Source organism: Microtus oregoni, unplaced genomic scaffold (genome assembly GCF_018167655.1).
Source record: "Microtus oregoni isolate MIOR12 unplaced genomic scaffold, Mior012 000028F_ref0000031, whole genome shotgun sequence".
In the NCBI taxonomy this organism is placed as follows: domain Eukaryota; kingdom Metazoa; phylum Chordata; class Mammalia; order Rodentia; family Cricetidae; genus Microtus; species Microtus oregoni.
The window spans coordinates 13,671,788-13,691,837 of record NW_024543087.1 but is presented as its reverse complement, the minus strand read 5'-3'; the positions used below and the strand labels follow the sequence as shown (position 1 = coordinate 13,691,837).

Genomic DNA, 20,050 nt, shown 5'->3' with positions numbered 1-20,050 from the left:
TGTGAGATAAGGCTAGCCTTGTCTACAGGAGCTAGTTCCAGGACAGGCTTAAAAGCTACAGCAAAACCCTGTCTCGAAAAACAAAGCAAAGCAACAATAATAAAAATAGATGAGTAAATATAAAAGGAGTGTTGATAGTAAGTCTGTTTGTAATGCCATGTATCAGATATAAGGAATTAGAATTGCAGTTAGATGAGAGATAATAGGATGGTCACTTGTTGGACCTTCATTTAGTTAAAGCCTGCTTTGTGACAGCACAAGGGTCCTAAAAGAAGTTTCTCAGATGTTTGGAGGTGACAACAGAGTCTGCATGATGGATATAATTTAGTAATGAAGGTAGAGGTAGAAGCAGGTACACAAAAGAACATGGGAAAATCATATAAAGCCATAGTTTCATAAAAGAGAATGCTAATGTAGAGCCGTTGGTTTGCCGAGAAATCTCATATTGTTATAATCTCATACTTGTTTTAAAATCTGTAACATGGGACTAGAGAGATAGCTCAATGGTTAAGAGCACTGACTGCTCTTCCAGAGGACCAGGGTTCAATCCCCAGTGCCCACATGGTGGCTCACAACTGTCTATAACTCCTGTTGCAGTTCCAATTTCACACAGGCAAAACAGAAGTGCACATAAAATAAAAATAAATAAAAATTTTAAAAAATCTATAAGATGTAAGGCTTTTGATATCTGTGTATTAGTTTGTATCTGTGATTGTAAATGTGTGTTTAGATAGAACTGGAATAATTAACTTTACTCTCTGAACACCCATTGTTCAGCCCTAACTCAAAGACCAGAGTTATTTCACAATAATGTGTAGATTAATGATCTTCTTGACTTTAGGTTTACATTTTTATTTATATTTAAAATAAATTCTTAACCGGTGGTGGTGGTGTACACCTTTAATCCCAGCGCTTGGGAGGCAGAAACAGGTGGATCTCTGTGAGTTCGAGGCCAGCCTGGTCTACAGAGCAAGTTCCAGGACAGGTTCCAAAAGCTACAGAGGAACCCTGTCATGAAAAACAAACAAACAAACAAAAACATAAATAAACAAATTCTTAAATTTCATACTTTGTTTTTATCAGAGTTCTTAACATCAAAGGAGTAATTAAATAGAAATCTCTTTTTTTTAAAACTTGTTTGGGCATCTTTACTTACTGTGAACTGTGATGTTTTGTTACATATTGATGTTGGGGTTGTTAATTTTTCTTTTAGTTAGCTTTTACCATGAGTCTGGTTTCTAAATTCTGATTACTATTGTCTTTTTAACTTTCAGCATTTGGTTAGCAGTCTGAAGTCAAGAATTGATAAATTGTACATGTTTTAGAGAAACATACTGGTTTAATGTGGTTATTGTGTACTATACTATCCCGGCATTAAAAGAGTTAACTACTTCTGTCTTACTTCACCTATGTGTTCAAGTAAACCTTAGCTGAAGCAAAAATGTCTTATTCTTTCAACCTTACTAAGACCTGTGGCCAAATACTCTGTTAGTTACTGATATTTAGTTCATACTAAAAAGCATTGATTGTGGATCTTTTGGCCATTCTAACTCTTCCTGATCTTTTGGGGCTACTATAACATTACTGGACATGTATTCTACTTGTCATTTCTGCATTGGATGGAGTAAAGAACTGAACAAGATTACTTCATACTCTTTAATCTTGGTTTTGCTGTGAAGACAGACTATAGGGATCATCCAAAAGAAAAAGAAAAGAAAGAAAAAAAAGTCAGAGGGTGGGAGGGAAGGGAGTGAAGCTTCATGAATTACTCTTTGTCCTCCCAGATCTGATGATGATCCCCCTTGTAACTTGAACCATTTCCATCTAGCTTCTCAGGGCAGCAAGGAGCTTGTTAACATCACCAGCTGACCATGTGTCTCCTTTTCTCAACTCCATTTTCAACTTCGTGCTGAAGAAAAACGTGAACCTAGCGTGCATTCTGTGAAGAAGCAGGAAGATGGTTGGGAAGTTGGATGATGCATGAAAAATATAATAGGTGAAAAGAGGACAGAGGTGGTTAACTCACTGGCGCCGGCATTATTTTGGTGCGACCATTGCCAACAATTGTTGTCGTTCCGGGAAAATCCGTACTTCTGGCGAGAAAGGATTAAGTGAGCTGCTTTTTCTATACCTTATATACACAGGGTCACTCTCTAGGCTTGCAAGATATTGACTATACACGTTTCTCATAAAGTAGCCCTCACATAACCTAGTACATTGCACTTATAAACATGTTCATCTTCACATGCAGATTTACTAGGCTGCATTTTTAGCAGGGCCATGTACATCTCTTTCTGTGCGAAAGAGGAATTGCTATGCATCATATGTTCTGCTGAAAATGTAGCCTAGATTTCACAAAGTGACTGCAGTTGATAATTATAACTTGACTGGGAAAATCTTCCTTCTGTTGGATCATATAAAAAGGAGGTAAGGTTCTCATGAATTTGGCAGCTTGGACTACTGTTAACGTCAAGAGATTATAATAATTATTAATTTAAGGCTTTCTTTACAAACACTTAGATATAGGATGTACCTTTCATCTTCTGGTCACCTTGAGTAGTTTTGTTTCTACCTGGATTTGATAATTTGGGGAAAGAAGCTTCTTAGAAGTAATAAGTTAATACTTACTAATGTCTACTCTTATTTTCTTAATTCATCTTTTTGTAGATACTCCCTTTACCTTATAAATACACAATTTTAGCCAGGGATGGTGGTACAGCTCTTTAATTCCAGCCCTCAGAAGGCAGAAGCAGGATAGAGTCTGTGAGTTCAAGGCCAGCCCAGTCTACACAGTTAGCTCTGACACAGCCAGGGCTACAGAGAAACCCTGTCTTAAAAAAAAAAAGCAAACTAACAAAAAAGACTCAACACTGTTTGGTCAGAAAGCTCAACATTAAACTTTGTATAGGAAGTTGAGCTGTCTACCTAAACTGAATGATTTTGAGTTAGTGAGATTTCACTCCACCATTAGTATTGTCTGTAAAAAGAGGTTTGTACATTTGGAACTGAAATTGTATGTCCTGAGCTTCTGTGATAAAGTCTAGAGTAAAAGGATAAAGGAGGAGATGAGCTGGTATAGGGAGGGTACCTCCAGGGAATGCTGTTTTAGATAGTGCTGCCAAGTGTCTTGTTTGTTTATGCATTTGATTTTGGTGAATTTTTTTTTTTTTTGATTTTTCGAGACAGGGTTTCTCCGTAGCTTTTGGTTCCTGTCCTGGAACTAGCTCTTGTAGACCAGGCTGGCCTCGAACTCCCAGAGATCCGCCTGCCTCTGCCTCCCGAGTGCTGGGATTAAAGGCGTGCGCCACCACTGCCCGGCTTTTTTTTTTTTTTTTTTTTTAAGGCAGGGTTTTTCTGTAGTTTTGGAGCCTGTCTGGAACTCTCTCTATAGATCAGCAGGCTGGTCTCAAAGTCACAGAAATCTTTCTTGCCTCCTGAGTTTTGGGATTAAAGGCATGTGCCACCGCTGCCCTGCCCTTGTTTTGTTTTGTTTTGAGAGACAGGGTCTAACTATAATAATCCAGATGCTAGGATTAAAGGTGTATGTAATAGACATTTGCCATCACTCTCAGCAGAGAGCCCCTTCCCTCACCCCCCCTTCATACATTTTTTTTTAAGGTAGGGTCTCATTATATACTTCTTGCTGGCCTAGAACTCATTATCCACTGCTTCTGATAAAGGCATGTACCATCATCCCTGACTGAGGTCACTTTTTATTTTGTAGTTCACTTTGTTACTGAAACTACTTTTATCTGAATAGTAGTAGTTCATCTTGTTCGGTGGTAGCCTGTGATCCTCCAGAGACTGAGGGAAAAGGATCATGAGTTGGAAGCCAGCCTGGCTACATAGTAAAATGTAGTCTGAAGAGACAAAAATATTAATTTAGAGATTTGGGGCACTACCTGTTTTATTTTTAAGTGTGGCTGTGCTCCTTACTTGTTTGTTTATATATTGATTGTGGCTGCTGTAGTTGTAAACTTTGGTAATTGCCACGGAGATGGGATAGATTATAAAGATTATAGTATTTGTCCTGTCCTTTACAGAAAAACATTTACCAATACCTATTCCAATGATAAAAAACAGAATTTGACTGCTTTAAACAAAGTCACTTTTACTTTACACATTTGGATGACCTTTAAAATCTGTTTTCTCAAAGACAGTAGTCATGTTTCTATTGCTGTGAAGTTAGTTTTTGTTGTTACATCTTGACTTTGTTTAGGAAAAGATAGTTTGAGTGTAAGACTGTATGAGCAACAGGAGAGTAAAAGACATTATAGAAAGAACATCCTAGTGAGAAAAAAACCTCTAAGGAATGTTGTTGCTCCTTGTACCATGATTGAACCAGTCAGTGACTTGAGACTTTTCTAGTGTAGGTTAAGCCATATAAGTTTTCAGTTTTAAATAAAATTTTAGTCTTAGAAACATCCAAGAACATTCTGTATGCATTCTGCATGAAAATCATATTCTAATGATAAGTACATAGAAAATTGGCTAAACATTTTCCTAGCCCCTTTATTCAGATTTTGCAATGTTACTATTTTGTCAGTTTTTCACTATAATTTTCTCTAAGTTTTATTTAAGTTTTTGTGTTTCTGAGTGGGGATGGGGGGAAGTGCACACCTTAATCTCAGCAGTTGAGTGGCAAAGGCAGAGGCAGATGGATCTCTGTGAGTTCAAGGCCATCCTGGTCTACAGAGCGAATTCCAGGAGAGCTAGGGATACATAGAGAAACCCTGTTTCAACAACAACAACAAGATAAATGTTCCTAGCAGGAATATTATGTCGTTCTTTTAATACTCATTGGTTCTATTACTGACATTGTCAGCTTCAATCACATCTCTAAGGCGTCTGCTGGACTTCTCCAAAGTTACTATATACCAGTGGATGGTCACCTATGCCTGTAATCCCATCACCAGGAGGGATAAGACACCCCCAAGTAAAGTCTTACACTAGGATAAAGGGTCCTGAGTTCCAGGCCAGCCTGGGCCACATAGTTAATTTCAGGCCTTTGTGACTACATATTGAGATACTGTCTCTCCGTCACTTAGATGAAAATAAGACAAAACAAAAACAAAAAACACTGCACACGAAGAGCTTTGGAAATAGGTATTTTTCATTGAATATGTCCATTGAATTCAGCATTAAGTTATTTGCTTGAGTCACTGGTGATTTTTAGAGTCACTGATGATTTTTAGACACATGGATGCTTGTTCTATTTGGTGGATTCTGCATTAATTTCAACATTTGATGCTCAAACTGCCTCATATTTGACTGGCGAAAACTACTTCTGTATCATTTTGATGTGTTTTTCTGTTTTAAAATTTCTGACATAGCATGCTATTCTAGGTTCAGTTTATATTTGCCTTTCCTAGCTCCTTAGTTAGCCATTTTTTCAAGTACTTATTTGTTCTGGTGGGAAATTTTATATGTGTAGATTTTTTTTTGTTTTGTTTTGTTTTGTTTTGTTTTTTGAGACAGGGTTTCTCTGTGGTTTTGGAGCCTGTCCTGGAACTAGCTCTTGTAGACCAGGCTGGTCTCGAACTCACAGAGATCCGCCTGCCTCTGCCTCCCATGTGCTGGGATTAAAGTGTGTAGATTTTTTGATTAAAAAAAATTATTTGCCACCAAGCCTGAGGACCTGCCTGAGTTGATATTTGGAACCCACATGATGGAAGAAGAGAACCAACTCCCAAACATTGTCCTCTGTACTCCATATGTGTGTTATGGTTTGCGCACTCATACACACATACATACGTTCACACAAATAAGTAGATTTCTTTCATTCTACAGGTTAAATAGATCATTTGTATCTGATCTAGCATTATTAATGCAGACTCCCCCCCCCCCCCCGTCTTGTCTTGCTTTTACTCTTAAAACATACTATTGTTGCTCTCATTCTTTGCTTTCAACGTATCCTTCATTATCTTTTAGAATTGTAGATGAGATTCAGAGGACTCTGTAGTACCATTACATAACCCCCTTAACAGGAGTGCTAATTTACATAAAGAACAAGTCCTAGGGCTGGAGAGATGGCTCAGTGGTTAAGAGCACTGGCTGCTCTTTCAAAGGTCCTCAGTTCAACTCCAGGTAACCACATGGTGGCTCACAACCATCTGGAATGAGATCTGGTGCCCTTTTTAGCTTTTTGAAACAGGGTTTCTCTGTAGCTTTGGAGCCTGTCCTGGAACTCACTCTGTCACCCAGGCTGGCCTCAAACTCACAGAGATCTGCCTGCCTCTGCTTTCTGAGTGTTGGGATTAAAGGTGTGTGCCACCATCGCTCAGCACAATAAAAAATAAATCTTGAAAAGAACCAAGCTTGTAGAACTGACTGTTATGCCTGTCTAATCTTGCCCAACAATTTTTCTTGCCCATGAGCACTGTGATCTGTTCATATATTCACTTTTCCATATCTTCAGACATACTGTTCACTTAGTTTAGAGTATGTAGGCTTGTAGTCCAGGCTGGCCTTGAACTCACAGTGACTGGCCTCTGCCTCCAAAGTGTTGGGATTAAAGCCATGTGCCACCACTCCCTGGCCATTTATAATGTACTTAACAGATTATAAAAATTACTTGCAAAATAATTACTTAAGTAGATATTAATTTCTTCTTTTTAAACATGCATTTTCAAAGTCGTGAGCCATTTAATTTTTTTTTATTTTTTTTTATTTTTGATGTGGGCTCTTGCAATGTTGCTTACCTGGAACTTGCTTTGTATGCCAGCCTGATGCCACATTTGTGTCTCTGTCTCCTGGTGCTGGGATCATAGTTTCTTAATGCTTAAATTAAGAGTTTATATTTCTTACATTATCTTTGTAGTACTGGATGGAGTAAGTTCCCTCTTAATTGTAGTCCCCTAACAGCTGATGTTGTACTCAACATCAAAGAAATACACCTGGAAATACACCTTTCTTCATGTCAGTGTTCTTTACATTTTTTTTTAATGATTCCACATTTACACTGTTGGTTACACTTTTCTTTTTTCTTTTTTTTTTTTTTTTGTTTTTGTTTTTGGTTTTTCGAGACAGGGTTTCTCTGTGGCTTTGGAGCCTGTCGTGGAACTAGCTCTGTAGACCAGGCTGGTCTTGAACTCACAGAGATCCGCCTGTCTCTGCCTCCCCAGTGCTGGGATTAAAGGCGTGCGCCACCATCGCCCGGCTGGTTACATTTTTCTTAATGTCTCTTGTGTGCACAGCATAGTCTGACCTCCACCTATGTCTGCCGTTTGCTCCCAGATCATTCTAGTCATGGTCCACTTTATCCTTGTAGTGTTTCTCATTTTTTAAAAATGTTTGCTTTTCTTCTAGATTTCTAAGTTTCTTCCTTTCCCATAGGAAATGTTTCTTGTTTTCCAAGACAGTATTTTTTCTGCCCTTTGTATATATTCTCATCACATCCTTTCTATATAACAGATGACATTTCACAGTAGTATTTGGAGCAAAGGCAGTAATAGCTTTTGTCTTGGCCCCTATAATCTCCCTCTCCAGTATTCTACTTAGTCTCTGTGAAGAGCCTGATACATATTAGTTTGGCACTTTGTAAATACTTGAGTGAAAAAGTGAAGTCTATATTTCTTTAGTCTCTAGTGTAAGTTTTGTGTTTGATAGGTAATTGTGAAATATTTACCCGGATATCATGTGATCTTTTCAGCCTGTGAAGTATGTAGTGGTGTTTTTATCCGCTGCAAAACAAAACCTAAAAGGATCATGAAGTTATGATTTAGTTTTGTTTGAGGGAGCTGACTCAGATCTTCTGATTTAAACCTTATATTCATCTGGTCTTTATTCTGCCCCAAATAATATTGATTTCTTTGTTTTTGCCAAACAGCCCATGGAATTGTGTAATTGTTGGTAAATATGTGCCACACATGTTTTTCAATCTGCATCTGGTTTAGAGACCGAGTGAGGTTCTTTCTGCAGTTGTCACAACCATTACCTCAGTGTTCGCTCAAGTCTCTGCTCACCCTTAATGTTGTAGTGTTTTTCAGCCTGTGATTTGTAATTGAACATTGCAGGACATTTATAATTTTTATTATAAGGGCTTGTAGCTAGAGCAGCTTCTCTAATAAGTAGGTCTATAGATGTCAGATGGGAAAGAAATGGACTGTGGTCCCTTAAAAGGTGTTTTGGGGTGACTGGGTGTCAAAGGGATCCGCTCTTAATTTCAGCAGGACTGTGGTGAGTTTTTGTTTGGTTTAGTTTGGTTTGAGAAACAGTTTCTCTGTGTAGCTCTGATTGTCCTGGAATTCACTCTATAGACCAGGCTGACCTCAAACTGGCAGAGATCCTCCTGCCTCTGCCTCCCAGGTTCTGGGATTAAAGGCGTGTGCCACCACCATCCGGGCACCAGTGGTGAGTTTTACGTTTAAAACAGTATAGCAGATATGATTACATTTGAAAAGTGTGAGGAAAAGCTTCAGTCTGGGTTTATTTTGGCCAGAATAACAATTCTAAAATTAGAGAAATATTTAATCATGACTTTGATTACTCATTAATTATTGATATCTACTTGACCATGCTTTTTGTTTTCTTTCCTGCACTAGTATTTGGTACTGTACTTTGAATCTTTGAACTCTGTTAGCTGTTAACTTTCAATACTTCATGATTTAGCCTAAGACCAGCAGATATTTATGGAGAATAAGTGAGCATTGCTATGGAGATTCTTTGAATTGTTGCCAAGATGGGTAGAGCCTGAGAAGGAGTGGAAGAAAAACAAGCTGCAATCAATGCACAGTGAAGTAAGGGCTCTGCAAACAGCAGCATTTTAGCAGTTGCCTCTTGAGTGGGTCTTCATCAGGAGCATGCTCAGTGTGCAGGGCCAGTCCTTTGCTACTATGGCTAGAGCTGCTTTTGAGATGTGTAATCATCTCTGTTTAGAGAGACCATTCTTGAATGCAGTACAAAGTGCATATAATGAAATGTTTCTTTCCTACTCTCTCTTGTGATTCTCTATTTTTTTAAGGTTTATTTATTTATTATGTTTACAGTGTTCTGCCTGACCGTTTTGCCTGCATGCCAGAGGAAGGCGACAGATCTCATTATAGATGGTTATGAACTGCCATGTGGTTGGCTGGGAATTGAACTCAGGACCTCTAGAAAGAGCAGTCAGTGCTCTTAACCTCTGAGCCATCTTTTCAGCACTGGCTCCTGTGGTTCTCAAGGTCAATCAACAGACTCTGTGTGTGTGTGTGTGTGTGTGTGTGTGTGTGCGCGCGTGTGTGCGTGTGTGCGCGCGCGTGCGCGCGCAATACTCAGCCTTCAAGAAAGAAGTCATGCATATACATGGCCAGCATTTGTTTGTTTGTTTGTTTAGTCAGGGTTTCAATGTGTATCTCAGCTAGGCCTGGAACTTGCTATGTTTGTTGATCAGGCTGGTTTGGTACTTAGATCTGCCTGTCCCTGCCTCCTAAGTTCTGGCATTAAAGATGTGTAGCACCATACCCAGCCTGCTTTTTACTTTTTTGTTTAATAAACATGGATGTTATTTCATGACAGTTTATAAAGAATATTTTTTATAGAAGTAATGGTATTTTTTAAATACACCATAACTTCAGTCCGCTATTATATCCATGTATGTTGATTTCTTTCTTTGCCTCAACAATGGGTAATTCTTACTTAAACATAGTTGAGCCATTGTGTGCATTATTTGTTACGTTGATAGACATCCATATTGCTTGACCTAGTACTACTGGTTTAACTTTGAACAAGTAAATGTATGTGTGTACACATCTGTATTACCACATTCTGGCCAGTGCAGATATTGTCAGCTGTTTTAGTGACACAGGTGGTACTTGGTGAAAACTGAGACTGGGCCTTATTTATTTTTCACTTCTTGGATGATCAGCTATCTGAACTTAGACATAAAAATGGCTGTTCAGAGGCTTCTAAAAGAAGAAACAGGTGAGGCTGGGAGAGTAGCTCAGTGGTAGAGCTCATGTACAGCCTTGGGTTTCAGCCTAGCAGCAAAGTAAATAAGTGACAAAAATGGGCAGCACATTGTGCTGCTCCCTCTTCTTTCTCCTTAGGTTCCTGTCTAGACATGCATGTCATCTTTAAATTCTTCTGTCAAATGATGGGAGTCAATTTCTCCTTCCACCATGTGGGTATCAGAGATCAAATTCAGGTCGTCCTACTTAGCAAGTGCCCCCGAAGTCCTCTTTGTAGTTTTTTTTTAAATATTTATTTATTTATTTATTATGTATACAATATTCTGTCTGTGTGTGTATGCCTGCAGGCCAGATGGTTATGAGCCACCATGTGGTTGCTGGGAATTGAACTCAGGACCTTTGGAAGAGCATGCAATGCTCTTAACCTCTGAGCCATCTCTCCAGCCCCCCCTTTGTAGTTTTTTTTAATCAGCTCTTTCTGATAGGCAGTTTTTCAGACTTGCTAAGGCTTAGTTTTTTTATTACTTGTTTGGTTCTTTTGACATTTGTAATAAGTATATTATGTTTCTTTAGTCCTCTAAAACATATTGTCACTATTTCTAAAAGTATTTTTTTTCTTTCCTCTCCTCTTTTTGTCTGGTGTTCAGCCATGGTAGTGGGACTGTTCAGTCTTTCCCTGCTTTTCTTAGAATTGTTCTCTTTAGGAAAGTGCTTAGGAAGAAGGGATTTGGTGGTCAATAAGGAGAAATAATCTAGCTTTTCAAAATACACCTGCTGGCTGGGGAGACGGCTGCACAGGCATGAGGACTTCAGCTTATCACTCCTGTAAAATAACTGGGACATGGTGGAATTTTCTTGTAGTGTCAGCGTATGTATGTGGAGAAAGACTGGCTGTGTGCTTGGAATTGGGGCTCTGTGCATGGCTCAGAGGCACAATTGGCTCCGTCATGCTGGACTGTGCAGAGCAGGCAGGAACTACCGTATTTACCATAATAACAGCACAGCTTAAGTTTTAGACTGGGCAGGCAAACAAGTGTTGCCGTTTTACCCCTACTAATGGCAGAACTTAAGTTTTTAAGAAGCGCTTTTTTTTTAAATCTCTGACTATACGTACTCTGTCTCTTTAAAAACTTTACCCTTTTTTTAATACTCTTTTTTTTTTTTTGTCTCCCAAGCCTACATACATTTATCCAATACTGTGACCCATTTTAGAGGTCTTTTATGTCTGAATCTGTCCTATTGTGAACCTGTAATTTTTTACTGTCCAGGAGCACTTCTTAAATGGTGTTTCTTAAAAAAAAAAGTTATGCCATTAGTAGGGGTAATATGGTAATACCTGTTTGCCTGCCCAGTCTAAAATTTAAGCTGCGCTATTATTATGGTTTAATACGGTAGTTCTTGCCTGTGCTCTGCACAGTCCAGCATGGTGGAGCTGATTGCACCTCTGAGCCAAGCACATAGCCAGTATGATCTATACACACATGCACATGTGCGCACCGTACATTAACATAAAATATCCTCTTACAAAACAGATACCATACATTATTTTGTTCTGATAAATGTTTTGGCTTAGGAATAGTCAGTATTAAGTATTTTTTCATTTCCAGAAAAATTATTTCATTTATGGTTGAACCCAGGGCTTTTTACATGGTAGACAACCTCTGAACTGTATCCATATTCCAAAATGTTTTAGAAATTGTAATTCTACTTTTATATTATATTCCTAGCAGCTCATTTGTGACTTTTGTTGTGGGGAAGGGTGGTACCGAGAGTCTGACTTGGGGACATTATGCCACTGAGTTTATATCCCCAACTCGTTTTGTTGGTTTTAGATTGAGATAGGGTTTGTTTCACTTGTTGCCCAGGCTTCCTTTAACTCACTCTGTAGTCTAGGCAGGTCTTGAATTTTCAGTCCTCTTGACTCACCCTTCCAAATAGCGGGGATGTTTTACTAAAGTACTATAGTGTTTTATAAGAATCATCCAAGTACTTTTTGAAACTACTAGGGGAAAAAAAGTCGGTCCTGCTATCTAGTAATTGTAGGTAACTTGTTCAGTTGGTTAGGAATGAGAAAATGGCCTGTTGTAAACGCATGCCTTCAATCCTAGGGAGGCAGATCTGTGAGATCAAAGCCAGCCTGATCTACATAGTGTGTTCAGGATAGTCAGAACTACATAGAGAAACCCTGGCTCAGCAAAACAAAAAAACCAAATTTTTTTAAAAAAAAAAAGAGGAGATGAAGTAATCAGCAACAGAAGCGTTCGTCTTTCATTTTAGTTTTCTTTCAAATAACTTGTTCTCCTGTGTATGCTTTTTTGGTGGCAATTTCTTACGTTACCCGAACTTACTTTGTTTTTTGTTTTCATTTGTTTGGTGTTTTGTTTTGTTTCAAGACAAAGAGTTTCTCTGTGTAGCCCTGGCTGTCATGGAACTTGCTCTGTAGACAGACGAGCCTCAAATTCAGATACCTGCTTGCCTCTGCCTCCTGAGTGCTGGAATTAAAGGTGTGTGATACCACCACCCCCCTGGCGTTTTGGTTTTTGTTTTAGTATAATTTTTAAAATGCTTTTTAGTATTTTGTCTGCATGTATGTATACCTGTGTGAGGATGTCAGAAGCCCTGGAAGTGGAGTCACAGATGTGAACTGCTGTGTGGGTGCTGGGAACTGAACCTGGATCCTCTAGAAAGTAATGTTTCACAATGTTGAATTCCTAGTTGTTGAGTTTATATACATGTCTGTAAGTCAAAGCTTATGTTTCATCCTCTTAAATTAAATTTTATTTTTTTAAATTTATTTATTTTTATTTTATTGTTTTGCCTGTATGTATGTTATAAGGGTGTTGGATCCTGGAGTTAAAGACAGTTGTGAGCTGTCATGTGGGACCTGGGAATTGAACCCAGATTTTCTGGAAGGGCAGTCAGTGCTTGTAACTGCTCAACCATCTCTCCAGCCCCAAAGATTAAATAATTTTTAATTAATATGGTGTAGTGCATATGGTTGAAAATTAATGTCTGTTGGGGCTGGAGAGATGGCTCAGAGGTTAAGAGCATTGCCTGCTCTTCCAGAGGTCCTGAGTTCAATTCCCAGCAACCACATGGTGGCTCACAACCATCTGTAATGGGGTCTGGTGCCCTCTTCTGGCCTGCAGGCATACACACAGACAGAATATTGTATACATAATAAATTAATATTAAAAAAAATACTAGCTGCTCAAGGTTTCACTGTCTCATAAAAAAAACACTTTAAAAAAAAAGAAAATTAATGTCTGTGACACAGTATTTCAGTCTCAGCCTCTCATCTGTATGGAGGCCTTTTTGCATTGTCTTCTGGAAGGTACAATTGTAAAACCTTACAAATCTAAGAAATGTCTTTAGTTTATTCCCTTTTGTTCGGTAGATGTATAGTTAACATATAAAATTAAATTTTACTTTAGAAAGTAGATACTGGACCTGGCAATGTGTTTAGTGGTAGAGCATGCATCTGACATGATCAAGGACCTGGTTTCAGTGTCCACCCTACCACTCCGACCTATAAGAAGAAATAATTGTGTGTTTGTTTTGTTTGGAGACAGTTTCTTATGTATCTCTCTGACTGGTCTCATACACACTGTTTGGCAGAGAGGATGTGAACTCATAATCATCTTCCCTCCATCTCCTGAATGCTGGGATTACAGGAATGCACCACCATACTTGGCTGTGTAGAGCCTAAGTTTTGTTCATACTAGGCCAGCATTCTGCCAACTGAGCTGTACCCCTGCCTATCCAGTGCAATTTCTATTCTTGTAGTTTCTCTGAATCCTATCAACATGAGATAAGACTGACTGTCTTCTAGCCCATAGCTTTTTTCTTATATATTTTTTCTAATTATTGAAAACGTATTATTAATATGTGTTTGTGTGTGTAATGTATTTGTGAGTTCAGATACCCATGGAGGCAGAGCTGCAGTTATGTGTAATTCTGAACCATTTATAATGTGGGTGCTGTTGAACTTGGGTCATCTTCAAGAATAGTACATGCTTTTAACTGCTGAGCCCTATTTTCAGCACCTTTGTATCTTTTCTTCCACAGAATTATCTTTTCTTCCTTTGACCTGTTGGATCCCCTCCTTTTTTTAAGATGCAGAACTTCTGAAATTTATTTTTTAATTTTTGTTTTTCAGCCTCTTGTTAAAACAAGCCTCTGCATTAGAAAAGAATGGGGGTTTTGTGGAGGCAGGTCCGCTGGTGAAGTACTCACCTTGAAAGTGTGAGGATCAAAGTCTGACTCTTTGTTCTATCACGTTTTTAAATAATACAGAGTTTATTTACTTTTATTCTAAATCCTTTTGTGTATATAGATTTATTATACCCAAATACAGATACATTTTAACAAAAACTAGAAATGTCTTGGCACTTATACACATACCTCACTTCAGTAACCGACTGAGATAGTTCTTGTTTTGAGTTGAAGATAAAACATTCAGGTAGAACATCTCTAAATTTGCCTTCTGGGTTTTCAGAAATATTGTAGTGTAATAAAGATTGAATCAATTTAAGCTTTGATTCCAGGCAAAATCTGAGTTAGTTTGTTTGGAAATTTTTCTACTTAAATAAAAAGTTTTATATGGTTTGAAACAAACAGAATGAAAATGATAGGTAAACTTTTTGTCAGAACATAATTCCAACACTCTGGAAGTAGTGGCAGAAGAATGAGGAGCTCAAAGTCATCCTCAAATATACTGAGTTTGAGATTAGCTTGTACTATGGGACATTCTGTCTTCAAAAGACAAAAAGGTTTGTGTTTTGTACAAAATCTAGGCTTGGATGATTTCAAACTAGTATTATTACTTAGTCTTTATTCTCTTTTACATATAATGTACATATAGTAATAACCTCTTTTTTAGCAGTGTTAAAAATAATATATGAGAATCAAGTTTCAGCCATTCTTCTGGGTGTTGTTTTTTCTTAAACAGTCTCAGGTAGCCCAGGTTTGCCGGGAACATGCTATGTCGCTAACGTTACCTTGAACTTTTTTAAACATCCTGCCCCAGCCTCCCAAGTCCTGTTGCTACAAGTGTGCTAATTCACCAATTCCTAGAATTTATGCTGTGCTGTGAATTCCTTTTTGGCAGGTAGTGTATATCTTAAGTATTACAAAATAAGAGCATTGGTATATGCTTTTAGGCTGTAGTTGATACTTTTGTTTTCTACATCAGCAAACTAGATTTCTACAGGTAACTCTTCAGTTGGTCACCACCCTGCTATTTGAGATAGTTTATGTAATATTGTGTGGCTGATTTTTATAAATGAGTAAAATTTCACTTGTTAATCTACTTAACAATTGAGCGTGAACTATCTACTGGCCACTGTCTGGTGCTAGTAATATAGCAAAGAAAAGACGTTCTTGGCTCATAACAGTTATAGCTTGAGTGTATATGTGTATTAGTTGGGAGTACTACCTAAGTGCTAAAGAAATGAAAAAAAAAATGATATCTAAATATTGGTTGGAGTGAAGAAGTAAGATTATTTTAGGCTTCTCTGAGATGAAGGGTTGAATGCAGAGCCAGTCTCCTAACCCACAGAGCTGTCTTATGTGCTGGTCTCCTGATGAGAATGAAGAAAGTGAAGTGAGTGTTTTTTTTTTTTTTTTGTTTTCAAGACAGGGTTTCTCTGTAGCTTTGGAACCTGTCATGGAACTAGCTCTATAGACCAGGCTGGCCTCAAACTCACTGAGATCCACCTGCCTCTGCTTCCCTTAGTGCTGGGATTAAAGGCGTGCGCCTCTACCACCTGGCAAATGAAGTGATTTTAATATTTTCTTCAATGGATTCACTGACCTATGACTGACATCTTTCCTGGTGGACTTCCTATTAGTCGGACTGATACATTAATACTCTTCATTTACCACATAAAATGATCCAAAGAAATTTTGCAGTTGTCTTCACAAGGCTGTTTCCTGCTCATCTTTCAAAATATAATGGGACTTTGGTACCATCCATTTTCAGTTTTAGGAGTTCAGTCTCCTAATGCATAAATTGAGGAAGGAGTGGATAATTCATTTCCTTGTAGTTTTGACTTCATAAAGTGGAAGGTGAAGTTATTCAACTCACAATCTTGGGTAGACATTAATAACTCGTTCTGTTTACTTTTAGGCAGTACTGCTCATCTTTACTACAGTTAAATTATCAACAGTCAGTGCGAGTAATTTATTTTGTGAATGTAAGAAATCTGTTTTAAACAACAAACATGTAGTTTGGAGAGGTGGCCCAGCAGATAAGAGCATGTATAACCCTTGCTCTTCTTGGGATTCTGAGTTCAATTCCTAGCATACATATCAGCTGGCTCACAACCACCTGTAACTTAGGCTCCAGGAAAATTCAGTACCTCTGGCCTCTGGGGACCTGTGTTCATGTACATATGCCATTTACACACATGTAAACAGAGATTGCTCTTTTGTTTTCCAGCCACTCAGATGTGAATAGTTACATAGAAACTATATTAATTACAGCACTGTTTGGCCTATGGTTCAAGCGTATTTTTAGCTAGCCCTTACGTCTTAAATTAATCCATTTCTTTTAATTTGTGCATCACCACAAGGCTGTGGCTTGCCTGTCAGGTTCCAGCATCTGTCTCCTTTGGCAGCTACATGGTATCTGCCTGAACCTACCTTGTTTCCTCCTCTTATCTCTCCTTGGATTTCCTGCCTTGCTATATTCTTCCCTGCCATAGGCCAGGCAGTTTCTTTGTTCGCCAATAGTAATAAAACATATTAACAGCCTACATAGGGGAATTCCTCACATCACACATACACATAACTTTAAAATAATAATAATAGAAAAACAACAGAATCATGTGTGGGTAACACTGCATGTGGGAAAGACATTTTTTCCTCACTGTCCCCTTTTACTATGTTAGTCCCAGAAGATACCCTTGTTCTACTCTCTTGCTGGCCTCAGAATATATTTCCAAGTTAGCAGTTTATATAAACTTTTGAAGGTGTTTAATGGCACATTAACTACCATCACAGAGTCTGCACCTTTTTAAGTCTATAAGGGTTTTTTTGTTTGTTTTTTGGTAGTTTTCACGAACACTTATAATGTCAGGATCCTGTGGAAAGAATATCCTGTGTTATCTGTAAGTGGACCTTTGATATATCTATTCAAAGTTTTCTTTATGAATGAACATGTCAAATTTTTAGTACCTAGATTTACATAGTATTTTCAAATAGTTGTTCAGATTAATTTGCAGTACAGATGGTTGCTGATAAGTAGCAACTTTACTTTTCCCCAAGTTTGGTTACTTGGTGGAATGGAGAAACCAGAGCTGAGAGTGTCAGCTTGTCCCCTCCTGCCTTTGTCCCTGATACAGTACCCACAGCTAGAAACTGACAGCAAGGTGATTGTAGACATTCCCGAGGAGAAGGGAGTAGCTGATTGAAATATATCCTCTCAGCAGGCAAAAGCTGCTCAAAAAGAGAGAGAGAGAGCCCCCATGCTTTTGTTGGACTAGAAGTCCAAGCATCAGGGAAGAGTTGCTCCAGACACCATTCATATAACCACAAATTGATGCAAAAGCAAGAGGATTTTTATTCCGTCATGACAGGGTCCTTCAGGTTCAGGATATGAAGGACAATGATAGCTGTTACAGTCCATCTTTTAAAGCGAAAAGCCAAAGACACAAGGGGGCGGGGACCTGTAGGTTGTTTTCCAACTTATTGGATTGGCTTATTCAAAGGGTTACTAGCAGTGATTGGTCTATTCCAGGGCAGGAGAATAGCTGCGTGGTCAGGTGATAAGGGAGAGCATCTATGTGGTCTTCCTGACCTTTGGTTCAGTGACTAAATCAATACATCAGGAACTGAGTCAACATCTGTGGGTTGTATTTACCTCAATTCCCAAAGTGGAGTTATGTTTGAAGATAATTCACAAGGACACAGGGGGATGAGCAGTCCAGTATGTTGGGGGGGGGAGGGCGACTGTCCCTTTTCCAAGATAGAGTGAGTGTAAGGTTTTAGAAAAATGTCTTAGGGTTGAGGGGGGCTTACAAATGCATTTAGAGTCTTTCACTCTGAGCCAAGGGCAGAAAGATAGTTCGTTCCCAGAGGCTTTGTTGCTAGGAGCCCTCAGAACTTTTAAGAAAAGCCAGTAAGTATTGTAGTGGTCCTCAGCTTTCACTGTGCATCACTTTCTGTCAGGAGCTTTTTACAAAGAAGGATTTCTGAAACCTGCAACTCAAGATTCAGTTTGCCTTGGGTGTTACTAATATAAAAGACTTTCTGAAATTATTGTGCATCTGTAGTAAAGAACCACAGTTTGGTGGCACATGCGTTTAATCCCAGCACTTAAGAGGCAAAGACAGGCAGATCTCTGTGAGTTCGAGGCCAACCTGGTCTACAAGAGCTAGTTCCAAGACAGGCTCCAAAGCTACGGAGAAACTCTGTCTTGAAAAACTAAATAAATAAAATGAAGAACCACAGTTCTAATAAAAGTCCTGAACATGAGAAGGAGGATACTAGGGGTAAAGAGAATGGAGGAATCTACATTTGTGCCTTAATCTCAGGGCCTCACTATATGGCTCTGACTGTTCTGGAACTCTGTCTGTAGACGCAGAACTCATGGAAATCCACCTACCTCTGCTTCCTGAGTGCTGGGATTAAAGCCTCATGACACTACTCCCTGCTTGAATAATTCATCTTCACCCTTCTTCAGTTGTGTAACATGGACTGTTTCTCATTTTCCTCGAATATTAACTAGATCTAACTATAATGTGAAATGAGTTTAGTTTTCTTGGAGTACATTCTCAAAATTGGGTTACACAGATGGTAACTAGACAACATGGGTGTGAGTAATATTACACAACTGTTATGGGAGAGTATTGTTATGTGCCATTGAGAATGTGTAGACTTGTCATTGATTGGCTTACTTCACTCAGTCGGGTAAGAACTTGTGCCCATGCACTACCAGTGTGGAACTGTCAGACCAGAAAGCATATTCTTCAAATTACATAGCAAGTATATGTATTTTGAGGCATAAAAACATAGTTAACATTATCTTGATCAGTTTTGGTATAATACTAGATGCCATTTTGGGAGTTATTGATGAACTAATCATAGTGTGCATCTTTCTCTTCCCTCCCTTCCTCCCTCCCTCCCTCCCTAGCAGTCCTATGAAAGTAGATAATTTGACTATTAGTGGGGTTTTTGCATCCATAGAAAAATACACTGAATTGCCCAGTGTGTCCCAAGACCTTACTTTTTTTTCTCTAGCATGGCAAAGCATGTGACGGTAGTGGAGCTAAAGCATAGTTCAAAAAGTGGAATGCTTGCCTGGGGTGTGTGAGAGAGACCGTTTTCATCCCTGTGCTGACCAGTAAGGATTGTCTTTATACGTGTAATTTTCAAAGTATTTTTATATAACTGAGTTACTGTTCTTAGAGAGAATTTTTGGTGAGACATTAGAATTGTCCTTATTAATATACTCAGTAAAGAAATTATAGATGACTTCTATTGCATTTTTTTTGCAGGAATATATGTGTGTGTCTGTGAATTAGAATTCTCAGGAAGTGTGTTCTTGTCAGAAACAGTCATTTATTCTGCTGTGTTGTGAGATAATGCAACCTTGGGATATGTAAAATATATACCTATATATACAAATTCTTTTGCTCAATTTCATACAGCTAGGTCTTATTTAAAATCAAATGCATTAAATTTTAGAGAATAATTAAATACCGACCAATCTGTTTTCCTTGTAGTATTTTCCCTACTTCCCCCATACCTTGATGTTATCATGAAATCTGTCAATTTCAAAGCATCCATTTCTTTATTTCACACTGTTAACTCATCTTCTCCCACCCCCCACAGGAGGTATATCGAATTCCAAAGAAAAGTCAAACTGAAAAGGAGAGCACAGGTAGGTTGAAGAATATTTGTGTAGATAGATTTATAAGAATTCTGTAGTTAATTGAGGAGCCCTTGGGGATCTGCAAAGGGTGATCTTGAACTTTTTTAGGACCAATCTTTTATATAGTAAGTTCAGTCTTTCTCTTATATGTGAAATCTTGCTTAGCCTCAGACTTAGAATAAGGAAGTAGGAATTTGGTTTTGATTCTCGGTGTCAAGTAACTAAAAATTAGAACCTTTAAATTCAGAGTCAGGACTAAATAAGGGGAAGAGTTCATACATTTGCT

At 38.4% G+C, this 20,050-nt stretch overlaps 1 protein-coding gene across 2 annotated transcripts in view; it reads left to right on the top strand.

Moving 5' to 3' along the window:
- Setd2 (SET domain containing 2, histone lysine methyltransferase) overlaps window positions 1-20,050 on the top strand; it is a 95,773-nt gene that overhangs the window by 42,819 nt on the left and 32,904 nt on the right. For both annotated transcript variants that reach the window (XM_041676858.1, XM_041676857.1), the window contains one exon: window positions 19,725-19,773. In XM_041676858.1, coding sequence (XP_041532792.1) covers window positions 19,725-19,773 — 49 coding nt within the window. The remainder of the gene's footprint in view (window positions 1-19,724; window positions 19,774-20,050) is intronic.